The 12,208-nt window shown below is 42.9% G+C and overlaps 1 protein-coding gene across 1 annotated transcript; it reads right to left on the reverse strand.

Annotated features, from left to right (window-relative positions):
* Window positions 1-3,371: 3,371 nt before the first annotated feature.
* farsa (phenylalanyl-tRNA synthetase subunit alpha) lies at window positions 3,372-11,384 on the reverse strand. The gene is made up of 13 exons (XM_085352063.1): window positions 11,225-11,384; window positions 10,982-11,119; window positions 10,568-10,666; window positions 10,361-10,479; window positions 7,106-7,198; window positions 6,477-6,605; window positions 6,285-6,400; window positions 6,113-6,197; window positions 5,927-6,026; window positions 5,306-5,474; window positions 5,067-5,144; window positions 4,510-4,624; window positions 3,372-3,901 (listed from the first exon to the last, which is right to left on the reverse strand). The coding sequence occupies exons 1-13, from the start codon at window positions 11,369-11,371 to the stop codon at window positions 3,796-3,798; spliced, it is 1,494 nt and encodes a 497-aa protein (XP_085208189.1). The 5' UTR covers window positions 11,372-11,384; the 3' UTR covers window positions 3,372-3,795.
* Between the last annotated feature and the right edge of the window lie 824 nt (window positions 11,385-12,208).

Below are 12,208 nucleotides of genomic sequence, written 5' to 3' on the forward strand. Positions count from 1 at the left end.
CTTGTACATCACTTTCAGCCAGACTGTTCAGGAATTCAAGCTTTCTTTTCAACACAAACCTCAGTTATCTGTCAGTTTTCACCATTAATGCATCACCTTTGCCTGCTTTTTCACAGCTTTCAGTTTGTTGTGAATACTCCTTTGCTAAGCCCTGTCTTCCTTCTTTAGAGTGTGTGCTTGGTCCACCTGGAGATGAAGACAAAGACGAGGATGATCCCCAACGTATGGGCAGCCATCCCCCCTCGGCGCATCCGTTCGCTCACAATGCCTTCCACGTGTGGGACCAGGACGATGTGGTCATTCCTCTATCTCGCGACGAAAGCCCCCAGACCAGTCCGCTGCTGCTGGCCGCCATCCCCTACATCCCGTCATTCTTCCCACACTCTCACAGCCCACCGAGTCACGGCTCTCCGGGTTTCCCCAACTGCCCAGAAACAAGCAAGGAAATCCCGGGGGAGTTCTGATTGTGACATGGACCTTGACTACACGCCTGAGTGTGCATAACACATGACTTTGACAGAAGGAGATGGCTGCGAGGTACAAACATGTACAAACTGCACATCTCATATCCCGTGTCATTACCAGCAGACCTTCAGTGACTGTGAAGCGAGCAGCAGTAATGAAACTGTCTCTAACACGTTAAAGGATTTGTCAGTATTACACCACATGGCTTAAGACTGTTGTCACAAAATGAGAAAAGCTGACAACCTCAGGCAGGGAATCCAAAGAGGAAGTGATTTAGAGGAGAAGATCAGCACTTATTGTCTCTGTGTGCCTGATCTTCAGTGAGATACATTTTAGATAAGTACAAAAAACACGACATGTTGATATAAAGTATTTTTGTTGTTTTTTCTGTTTTGTTTTTTTTAAGTAAAATCTGTCTGAAATGTATCAGGGGGGCTATTGTGTCCAGTGTGAGTGACATATGATGATCCAGGGCGTGAGATTGAAAGACTGTCCATCTGCTGCAGCATTATAATCCACCTGCACAACAACAGATTAGCTGTAAAGTCTGCTCACAGATTTGCATTTTTTGCAGTGCAACGTGTCTCTTTGTTGGTGATTTTAATGTTATTTTGGTATGCTTCATGTATGACTCATAAAAAAGAAAAAGGAACGCAAAATCCATTTCTGGAGTCTTTGACAAAGCTGCTTCCAACCTCCTGGCCTTCTCACACACTTCATTAAAATGTTATTTGAAGACACTCGGGGATTAGAGGAAGACTTAAGGGAGTTCCAGCTATTCAACAGTTACGTACGCAGAGCAGCTTAACCCTGCAGCTTTAGCGCAGGTGTCGCACGCGCTCGTGGATTCCCTTTAGCTGTCTTGTACACAGAACGGGACAATGCAGCTTATGGCTCAAAGGTAACCGAAGATCTGAACATTTTAAAAAGAGACATTCAAATTTGTCTTAATTTAGCAGAGCAGAAACCAGACGGGAAATGATTAAGAAATTTACAGGTTAACTGTCCTAAAAACTGTAAAAGACCCATCAAATTAATCTGAGAACTGAACTTTCTCTGAACTTTGTCCAGGCAAAACAGGACATCAGCAGACTTCAGAAAGAAAGAAATTGTAAAATGCCCCAGGAGGCCAAAACAACTACAAAATAATAAAAGTAAATGAATAAAAATTTGAAAGAAAGAGTGGTGAGCTCTGCGACTTATCCATGGAACTGTGGTGGATGATCACGGGATCCTTTCTGTGTTTATAAAATACAGTAAATTATAAAATACAGAAATGAAGAGCACTTTACCCCGAGGCAGGAAAAAAACAGAGAGTTTAAACATTTCATCAGCATCAGGAGGAATTCTGTAATGCATGCTGTAGTAAACGGCATAGACGTTGCTTCACAGAACAAATAAGCCTAAAATATTCTAGAAAAACAACCCAGGAGTCGTAAGTTGTGGAGTGACAGAGTAAAGTCACCGGACATTAATCTGACTGAGCTGCTTTTTATTAGATTAATGTGTCCAATTACATTTGAGCCCCTAAAAATAAAGGCATGTGTACAGCCAAAGGTGGCTCTAAATACTCTCATTTTAATATAGTAGTTATATTTTGGTTTGGTCCATTCAAGCCCTCGGCCCATCTGAGAGGCATGGTGAAGGTTTGGGTCAGCTGACTTCAGTGTTTAATAGGTAGTTGTTAGAAACTCGATCACTACGTGTTGAAGTGGTGACGCATATCACTCTAATCTCTTTGATGGTCGCGGTACAGTTCAGTTTCAAATGTGAGCTTTTGCTAACCAACATTAGCATGAGCAGAAAGCTCGCTATTCAGCATAAGAGCTATCAGGACTGTTATGTGACACTGAAATTTAGAGTTTTACAGCCTGATCTGTCTTGATGCATGATCAATCATCCATACATCCATCATCTGGATGTAGTGTTTTCAACCATGACTGATTTCTTTAGTCTTCAACACTGATCAAAGATCATTGATCACTGATCAACGGTCACTGTTCACAGAGAGTTGGGGGATGGCTGCAACCACAGCATTGTAAGATGGTGAAAGCTGTACCCTTAGGCCCCCTCCTCGATTCAGAGATGGTCTTTCCCTTTTCACGTAAATGGCCTCCTTGACTCTGCGCTCAAACCAGCGTTCCTCCTGTCCAGGATGTGTACATCCTCATCATTGAAAGTGTCCACTGGCCTGTAGGTGTAAATAGACTGCTGAGTCCTGGCCTGACGAGGTAGCTCTTCTGTGTTGTGCCATCAGCTTTGCCAGAGGTTGCTTGGTTTCCCTGATGTATAAATCATGGCAATCCTCCTGGCACTTAACAGCGTACACTTTGTTACTCTGTTTGTGTCGGGGGACCTGATCCTTGGGGTCGACCGATTTTTAGCGCAGCGTGTTTTGTTGTTTAAAGGCCACGGAAACGCGGTGTTTGCAGCCATTCCCCAACTCTCTCTGAATTGTACTCATGGTCTTTGATCAATGGTCATGGCAATTTGCATATTAATGACCAAAGAACTGACCTCACAGCCCATTGTTCATTCAGTGGGCTTGTGCAAATGTACTGTTTAGAAGATTGGGGAAACCTGCAGTCAGCTGAGACTGAAGAAGACACTTGGATGAGTGACGAAATGTTTCTCCCACTGAAAACGCTTCGTCCAGATGATCAGAATCAACCTTTTGGGATACGACTTGATCTGTTTTATTTTAATATCTTTTTAACTTTGTTTCTCTGGTAAAGACGCAGACGTCACTCAGTCGTCCTGCTGCTGATCGGCATCTCACTGAAAAGCTGCATGCTTTTAGAAATGTGTGGGAGGATTACCTTTACAGTGTATGTTTCTCATACATGCATACAAGTAAAAACATGCTCATTTGAAGAATTACAAGCCAGACTGCACTGATACCTGGAAAAAGCTTTTATTTTGACTTCCAAAAGTTGCAGTTTTATTTTTCCTGTACAAGATGATTGAATATAGTAGATCAGGGTCAAGGTGGTAAAAAAGGCAGTTTGTAACAAATTCAAGACTCATCCTCATTCACCCAGCTGCAGTGTGGAGTTCATAAAAAAAAAAAAAAAAAAAGATGCTCTTTTGTGTTAAAGCCCTTTGAAATCAGATCTGTCTGAAGGCTGTGGTGAAAAAAAGCCCCGTCCCTTTTAGCGCTACAGTCGCTTTCAGGCCAACTGCTTTTACTGGCCGAGCTTTGATAAAGGGGACAGCGGTGGTGCCGGGCTTTGAGGAGAGACGTGGGTATGAGGTGTTACACAGTAAAGATAAAAAGGAAAGGGTCCATCCAAATGAATAATAACATTAATAACAACAGCTGGGCGGTACTCAGGAGTCCAGGCGGCATATAGGGCTGTCGTAGACCATCTGTAGGTTCACCTTGTGTCCCACCAGCTCTCTGATGTTGTTGATGCCGTATTTAATCATGGTGGGCCTGCGAGACAGAGGAGAAGCCCGCGTGAGCGGTTGTTCTGTTGGGAGACGCGACTATGTTGTGTCTAACAGACGAGAGCGAAAACAACAGAGGTCAGAGTAGTAAAGGATTACTCGCCCTGGATTACGGAACATTACCCAGCTCACTCACTCCACGGTTATTAGCTGCGACAGTTGGTCGTAGTTAAGACTCAATTAGCGCTCGATTCAAACAGCAAGCTGAATACAGTGTGCGACGGCGCGACCAGCGAGCGACTCATTTGGGACGACTTCACTTTAGAAAAGCGGGAGTGAGCAAAGAGAAAGTCTGACCTCAAATAATTTCACAGGATAATAGAAATGAAACTCACGTACAAGCAGGAGTAATCCTCCACAGGAAACAAACCTACATTTCTTCAATGTGGGTCAGTTCAGCGCGTACACAAGAAGTGATTATGAGTACACACAGACTTAATCACACACCTTTAATCCCTACATGGAACATCTACTATAGTTTGGGAGATACGTACTGACGTCCTTCCCTTTTAGACTCATGCTGTGTCTAGCGTGGCTGACCTCTCAGTTTTCCTTGTAGCTAATTAACTCGTATTGCTTTTCATGCACGCTCACCTTTCCAGAGACAGGCCCCAGGCAATTACAGACACATCCTCAGGGAGGCCCATGGGAAGCAGCATCTCTGGTCTGAACACTCCTGAGTTTCCCACTTCCACCCACTTTTTTAATCCTGTACACGTGGAAAGAAATGACAAAAAACAGGGATGTCAAACTCATTTTTACTGTGTACAGCCCACCAACAAGGACAATTTCAACACTACATCTCAGTCTAGTGTAAAGAAGATCAACTAGATGATTATTGATTGCGATGTGTCACATGAATGACCATTGGGGAGGTCTCTATCATTGGTGAAAGCTATAAAACTTACAGTTAAAAGTCTAAAATTGATGTCCTCCTTCACATTTTCCAAAGCCTCCCAGTGGGCCAGATTGGAGTCTTTGACAGGCCAATTCTGGTCCCTGGGTCTTATGTTTGACACCCCTAATATACACCATCAGAAATGTCTATAAAAGAGACTACTAGGACGTTCTTTTGGCTTTCTTAAAGCTCAGGTTTCTGTTGTGTGTAAGTTAGACTAATAGCGCTACATAAAAACAGAGTTGCACTGTACCTTCATGGTAGCTGAACACTTCCATGCTGGGCTCTGTGTAGGGGTTGTAGGCAGGCTTGAAGCGTAGTTTGGTAATTCCTAAAAAAAGGCGTTTGGTAAAAGAATAGGATATTGTAACTGTCTGTTTATTTTTTATTTTTTAAAGTGAGTATTAAGAGGCTTTCTACAAACAACTATCAGCACATTTGTCCCTTCCAAACTTTGGTCTTTCAAGTCCAGTGTCCTCTATCAGTCCTCACCTAGTTTGGTGAAGAACTGATGCAGAACACCCATGAGGTCTCCCAGAGTCAGTCCATAGTCGGCTACTACGCCCTCTATCTGGTGGAACTCTGCTAGATGGGTGGCATCGAGGGTCTCGTTCCTAAACACGCGATCGATGGAGAAATACTTGACGGGGGTGAACTTCTCCTGGTTATCAGTGTGAGGAGAAAAGGAAGGGGAGAAGAGTTTTAGAGTTATTGACTGGACACATACGACGTCAAAACAATGTGAACCCACACCTTAAACCATCTGCTGCTGCTGCTCTTCTATGGAGGGAATTACTCACATTCAGACACAGGAGCATTAGTGAGGTCAGGCGTAAGGCCTGGATCTCAGTCAAGTTTCCAGTTCACTGTCCAAAAAGTCAGTGGGTGCTTAAAGGGCAGGTCTTAAGACATGGTAATGACAAACGCTGTGCTCTTGTTGTCTAAAACATACTCTATGTTTTACTTCAGAAAACAAACATTATGTTGAAATTACATTTACTGACGGGGGAATTACACTCTTAGTCGTGAGCTGTATTATGAAGTGTTACCAAGAAATCAAATCACCAGACAGCTCTGATTTATATGGTCAGTGCAGCGTCCCTACAGTCTCACCTGCTGTGCCAGTTTATACAGCATGCGTGCGCTGACTGCTGTAGTGTGAGTGCGGAGGATGTTCTTCTGAGCCTCCTCTATCTTCCAGTCATACTTGTACCTACAAGAGAGATGATAAAATGCAATGAGATGCAGTGACAGCAACGACACTGTTACTTGTTAAGTGAGCTTGTGATCACGCCTCACCCCTGTGAACCGTAGCCTCCCTCAGAGTGGACCTTCTTCACCCTCTCCAGGTAGTCCTGTGGGAACTCGTGGGCGTGCGCTGGGTCTGAAAAACAGCGAGTGAAGGGTGATCAGAAATCATTCTCGATTGAACTCGCAGCTCATTTCCACCACTCGGTGACCTCGGGCTCACCGGACAGGAAGAAGGTGTCGTGCTGGTCTCTGGCTGGGTGCTGCTGGGGCTGGAAGAGGGAGTCAAAGTTCCAGAAAGAGCTTTCTATGAAGTTGTTGGTCGGCATCTCGGTGAAACTACAAGAAACAGATGGTTAACTGGGTGTTTTATTATGCGCATGTGTGCGTTTCTCCCAGTTTCACAGCTGCTCACCCCATCTCCAAGAAGATCTGCCGGAACTGCGTTCGCACCTTCATCAGCGGGTGTAGGTGACCGCAGTCTGGGGCAACACCCATGGCCTCAAAGTTGTAGGGCTTAAATTTCTTCTCTTTCCAGTTGCCACTGGAACACACCACATGCAGGGAGGCAACACAAAAACATTTCTCTCAAATCATTTCGCCATTTTTAATCTGTGGCTGAGATGATTGAGGCGGGCGAATCTACAGTGCACGTAATCAGCACGGAGCAGCACGCAGAATACCAATTTGAATTTTGGGCAATGCAACATCTGGATACTGCTTTTAGCCAAATCCTCTATGATATGATTTCATGCAAAAAAACAAAAGTGTGCAAGCGCTCTTTTCATTCTGTCGCTTTCAGCATGAAAGCTAAAGCATCTGTCCTGCCCTGCCTTTAGGACTGAGTCCACATCTTTGGACTTGTCCCCTTTTATGGGCAGATTTTTTCTCTGTCCTCACTCAGGACCCTGCAGGCTGACACTGACTGCCAGAGGAGGGTGGGCCTGGGTTGGAATTGAACCCAGGCCTCTGCAGTGAGGACTCTGTGCGCACGCTTTACCTGATGAGCTACTGAAACTCTGAGGAGAGTGCATCTCTACATACCTGGCAAGCATCTCAGGGGTGAGCTCCGTCTCCTGTTTGGTGATGGTGGTGCTGAAGGAGTTGCCCTTAGTGATCCAGTAAGACTTCACAGTCCTGAACACAAATTAGAATGACCTCAGTACGCAGAAAGGTACTGCTGTTGACAATCTAAAGACCGTAAAAACATGCAGTTATTTTTATTTTGATTCATACTTTCATAGCAGAAAAATCATTTCAAAATAAAGGATTTTAGGTACTTCTTGCATGAATTTATTGATTAGAATAAAATAAAGCAGAACATTCTTAATAGCAAGAAAGAAAGTACACCTCTGCACAGGGCTGTGCGATATGACCAAAATCTCCTATTCCAATATAAGAATTCTATCGTCCCGATAACGATATAAATCACAAAAATGTAACATTTTCTGTAAATTCTGTGAATCTCGGGCAGCTCGTCTTGCGGGAAGTGTTTCCAGCTGCGCGTCATGTAGCTGGAGTCGAGTGTTTTAACCCATGCATGAAACTATACATTTTTAGACATAAGTTGTAACGGCCGCCGTTTTCTTTGTGAGTATTTATTACATGGCGTGCTGCGGGGAAAAGCCTGTTCTAACGTTTGAGTCTAAGGTTTATTTTTTAGCACCTGGCGGCTCTTTTTTAATTCTCATCCGTAAATAATCTGCTCTTTCACCTGATTCAGTTTATTTTGAAAAGCCTCAACAGGATCTTGAGCTTTATTGTGAAAGGTTTATGTGGAACATAAAAAAGCAGACACGCGATGCTGTTAACGTCGTTGTTGCTAACCACAACGCATAAAAACAGGCGCTTGTCCGTCCATAGTGTGGTTATATATAATATAAGAGAAAGAGAGAACTTTAAGAAATTAATATAGCCACTACAGTGACCATCAAAACGATGAAAAAATATTGCCGTAAACAGTTTATTTTGCGACACCACGAAACAAACGATAGCGTAAAATGAAACGATAGACGTTTTTATATCATCATCCGATATATATGGTTCTATCGAACAGCCCTACCTCTGCATGGATTTGAACTTGTGACCTCACACTTTCAAGCCCATTTCTTTTCCTACTGAGCTAGTGTGGCATAGTGATAAATCCATTATGTACCACACAGATTAGTTGTGATGGCGTTCAGAAAAACAAACATGTGTTTAGCTCCTTTCTTGCAATAATGATCCAGATTCATCACTTTTTAAACAGACCTCCATTCTACATGGAGACAACACAAACATCCGCCCATCTGTGGACCAGCTTTGGCCCAGGAGATGACGTCAGGGTCTGCTTTGAATAACCAGTCAGAGGAGGAAAGACTGTCAGATGTGACCAACAGCTATATAGCCACATATATGTTCTCACAGAAACATCATGTCTACCCACGACATGATCACTTCCCTAAACGACAGAAACTCTGATGTGAAACTAATTAGCAGAGATCCTGTGAGGTTAATTCAAGAACCTCTGTGACAAACCTGCCACGCTGCCACATCACAATGTGATGGTTAAATCTGTCTCACATTGGGAGGATTATTTAAACATCAAACGTAAACATGAATAGAAGCAAAACATTTTTGTGCTGGGGGGGAGTGCTGACAGGATAGCAGGAGCTCTAGTTCTACACTTAGGTAAACATGGGAAAACCAACTAGGTAGATCCAACAAATCATTATTACTTTTTCTAGTGCTCCTCACAGCGGTTTCCTCACATCCATTATTCTTAAGCAGGGGCTCTGCTGCTGCTCAGAGAGGATGCAACATTTATGGACAAGAGTGTCATTTCAATCATCAGTTTAAATGAAGTTAAGCTGGTTGTTAAACTTAATTTGTGCTGCTTTTAGGCACCTGTGGGCTTATTGAAGTGGTGCTGATGCAGGCAGGCAAGCGGTTTATTTGTATAGCACTTTAAAAAACACACCAGGCAGACCAAAGTGCTGAACGACACCGATCAAAACAACTAGCAAAATTAAAAATACAATAAAATTAATAAGAAAGGTGTCAGTTTCCTACACAGTTAAAAGCCAGAGAATAAAAATACGTTTTCAATCTGGATTTAAAGACCTGCACTGATGACGCTTGTCTAATATGGAGGGGAAGGTTATTCCAAAGCATCGGAGCCACAGTTGAGAATGCAAATGTAAACTGTTAAGACACAAGAATCATTTCAGACCTGTATAAAAGATTTATTGAGCTTTTAGGGGAGCAGATCATATGCAGCTGTATTAATAAAAGGATAAAAGGCTTTACCTAAAAATATCATTATATAATATTATCTGAACTGAAGCCATATTCCACACACACACACACACACACACACACACACACACACACACACACACACACTTACTTTGCATCCTGGACCCGAGTGCGCTTTAGTACATCTTTATTTGTTCCACTTATTTTACTCCATCACTCTTCTCCATTCAAATGTAAACATCACCCCTCCCACCATCACGCCCACTCTAATACACACACACAAAGCAAGTGTGGTTGTTTTTAGCGCACAGTGACACGCCATCCGCTTCCATGCCTTACGGATTCATCGGTTATTTAACACAGTGATGAATTTTCCACTCAGGCTGAATGCAGCTGAATCACACCGGGGATCACCTCTTCCATCACATTTAATCAAATGAACCAGACTTACAGGGTCAAACATGCTGAGGCAGAGGAGTGTCAGTACAACCTTAATCTGATTAAGTAAAGCTCATTTTAAAGCTTTTACTCTGGAAATTGTAAGACTTTTTTCCACTTCCACTTTCCATGACTGGAAACAGCAGCAGCAAATATTTTTGGGACCATTTAAAAACATTTATATCATGTGTTTGCCCGTCCCGCCCGCCTGTATGTAAGAATAATTTCTAACTCTACGAAACGAATCAGCTAACATGATTCAGACCACTAAGTGACATAAAATCTGATGGTTTAACACTCCTAGCTACCATTGCAGAGATTTGGCTGAAACCCCATGAGCAGCAGACTTCATGTGTGTGTGAAATGTGAAGTGAAAATATTGCCTGTTGCAATACTGAATGAAATTCAACACACTTAACTATGTTTTTGAAGACCTCTAGAGATGCCTGTCTACTTTGTGCATGTTCATCTCTTATTACTGCGGAGCTTGATGAGAACTTGAATCCAGTAATACCAGGCAAGCTGGAATGAGCAGGGAAACCCCTGAGTATCAATTAATCGTCTCCTGCCACCTACTGGCAGAAAAAGGTACACATTCACCACTAACTAAACAAGAGGACTTACACTTCAGAGAGCAGTTTTCTCTTCTTCAGCTCATTCTTTTCTTTTTCTTCCAGCTGAGTACTGTGGCCTTTCTGCACCAGAAGCAATTTCTCCCTGACCTGGTCGTCTATGCTCTCCACCTGGGGATCAAAAACACACACCTTAATGAGAAAACTGACCTCAATCAGAAAAGGCGACAACAAAAGGCGGGTATGATGGAACACCTACAGTCCTGAATATCCTGGGGCCACCCTCGTGGGCCTTGTCCACTCTTATCCACTTGCTGGACATGGCCTTGCTGAAGCCGATCTTCCCAAATGGCAGTTTCTACACAGAAATGATGGCAGAGTTTAAGAAAGTTTAACTGAAACATCAAAAAAGGCTGAAAATACATGAGAGATGCAGACATTGGGAAATTCAATACAGATGTTTGACAAACATAAAATACATACACGTAAAACCTGAGCATAAACAGTCGAGTGGATGTTGTATTCGTAATATTGTGGACTTTCAGGGATATTTAAGAATCAAAACCTTGCTTCTCTTAAGTGTGTAGCAAGTTACCTCCGTCAGGTACCTAATGCATTAGATTCTTTGTTATTCTGATAATAATTAATTAATTAATTAATTTCAAACACTAACCATGAGCTCGCTCTGAGCCAGGCCCTCCTGGGGGATACAGCTAAAGACCCGGGATTCATGGCTGCCCTGCTCGGCGATCTCGGTGCCCTCCTCGGTCAGCTCCCAGTGCTTGGAGGAGCGCAACTCGGCTGAGATTACCTGTACAACAGGTAACAAACACGGCTGTCAGCTCAACCTATTGCATCAGTCACCGTGCATTTGACTGTGACAGCCTAACTTCCGCTGCTTCTTCGTGAAACTTACGTCACCGAGAGCCTGGAGACTCTTCACGGCCCCGACGATGACCTGATGATCCACCCCGAGGCTGGTCGCCACGGCCAGGCTGTCCACGCCGTCGTCCACCTTCTCAACCCGCTGTAAAAGCGTCTCCAACACACCGGTGTCCGCCATGCTGTAGCTCTACGAAGCCCGAAAGAGACCGGACGTGACGTCACTTTCTCGGAGGCCGAACAAGCAGGAGTAGCTAGGGCTTATCCTTCTTATTTCATTGTACTGTATATTGTTACTCTTATTTGCCCTGTATGTCTACTGTAAAAACTGAACTGGAATGACTGACTGTTCGCTTTATAATTTCAAATAAAGTTCAGAAAAAAAGGAGTAGCTAGGGCGACATAAAATGGGTTACCGTAAATATTGTATTTCTGTGCAATTTAGTTTTTGAATTTGAAACAGAGAAATTGTTTCAGAATCAAATTTCTAATCTTTTAATAAAACAAAATAAATACTTACTTTAGCTTTTTATGGACACCAAATATAAAGGTTTTTGACTGATAATAATAATAATAATAATAATAATAATAATAATGGATTGCATTTATAAAGCGCTTTACAATCCCACTATTCATTCACTCTCACATTCACACACTGGTGGAGGCAAGCTACAGTTGTAGCCACAGCTGCCCTGAGGCAGACTGACAGAAGCGAGGCTGCCATATCGCGCCATCGGCCCCTCTGGCCATCACCAGTAGGCGGTAGGTGAAGTGTCTTACCCAAGGACTCTTGTCACATACTGCTACTACTATCCATTGTTGAAAAAATGTGTTCATGACAGTGCAGATTTCTGGCATTTTGTGTAAATTTAAGCATGTAACAATTTAATTAGACAATAAGACAATTTAGTTAGACTTGTGTTTGTAACTGAACCACCTCATGTTGTGTAGCTGTCTGGATTTTATACTTATTGGGCTACATACTTATTTATTATACAGACTATACAGTACATAAAAT

This window comes from Diplotaxodon limnothrissa, linkage group LG4 (assembly GCF_057381915.1).
Source record: "Diplotaxodon limnothrissa isolate DT_005_m linkage group LG4, D_limnothrissa_male_GT1.1, whole genome shotgun sequence".
NCBI classification, from domain to species: domain Eukaryota; kingdom Metazoa; phylum Chordata; class Actinopteri; order Cichliformes; family Cichlidae; genus Diplotaxodon; species Diplotaxodon limnothrissa.

Bases quoted from the DNA above. Each gene is read 5' to 3' on its own strand.
- farsa (XM_085352063.1), bottom strand. From the start codon at position 11,371: ATGGCGGACACCGGTGTGTTGGAGACGCTTTTACAGCGGGTTGAGAAG. The intron at 5,145-5,305 runs GTGAGGACTGAT...GCCTTTTTTTAG, and splicing joins TCAGTTCTTCACCAAACTAG to GAATTACCAAACTACGCTTC. The intron at 3,902-4,509 runs GTGAGCGTGCAT...TCTGTCTCGCAG, and splicing joins TGGGGCCTGTCTCTGGAAAG to GCCCACCATGATTAAATACG.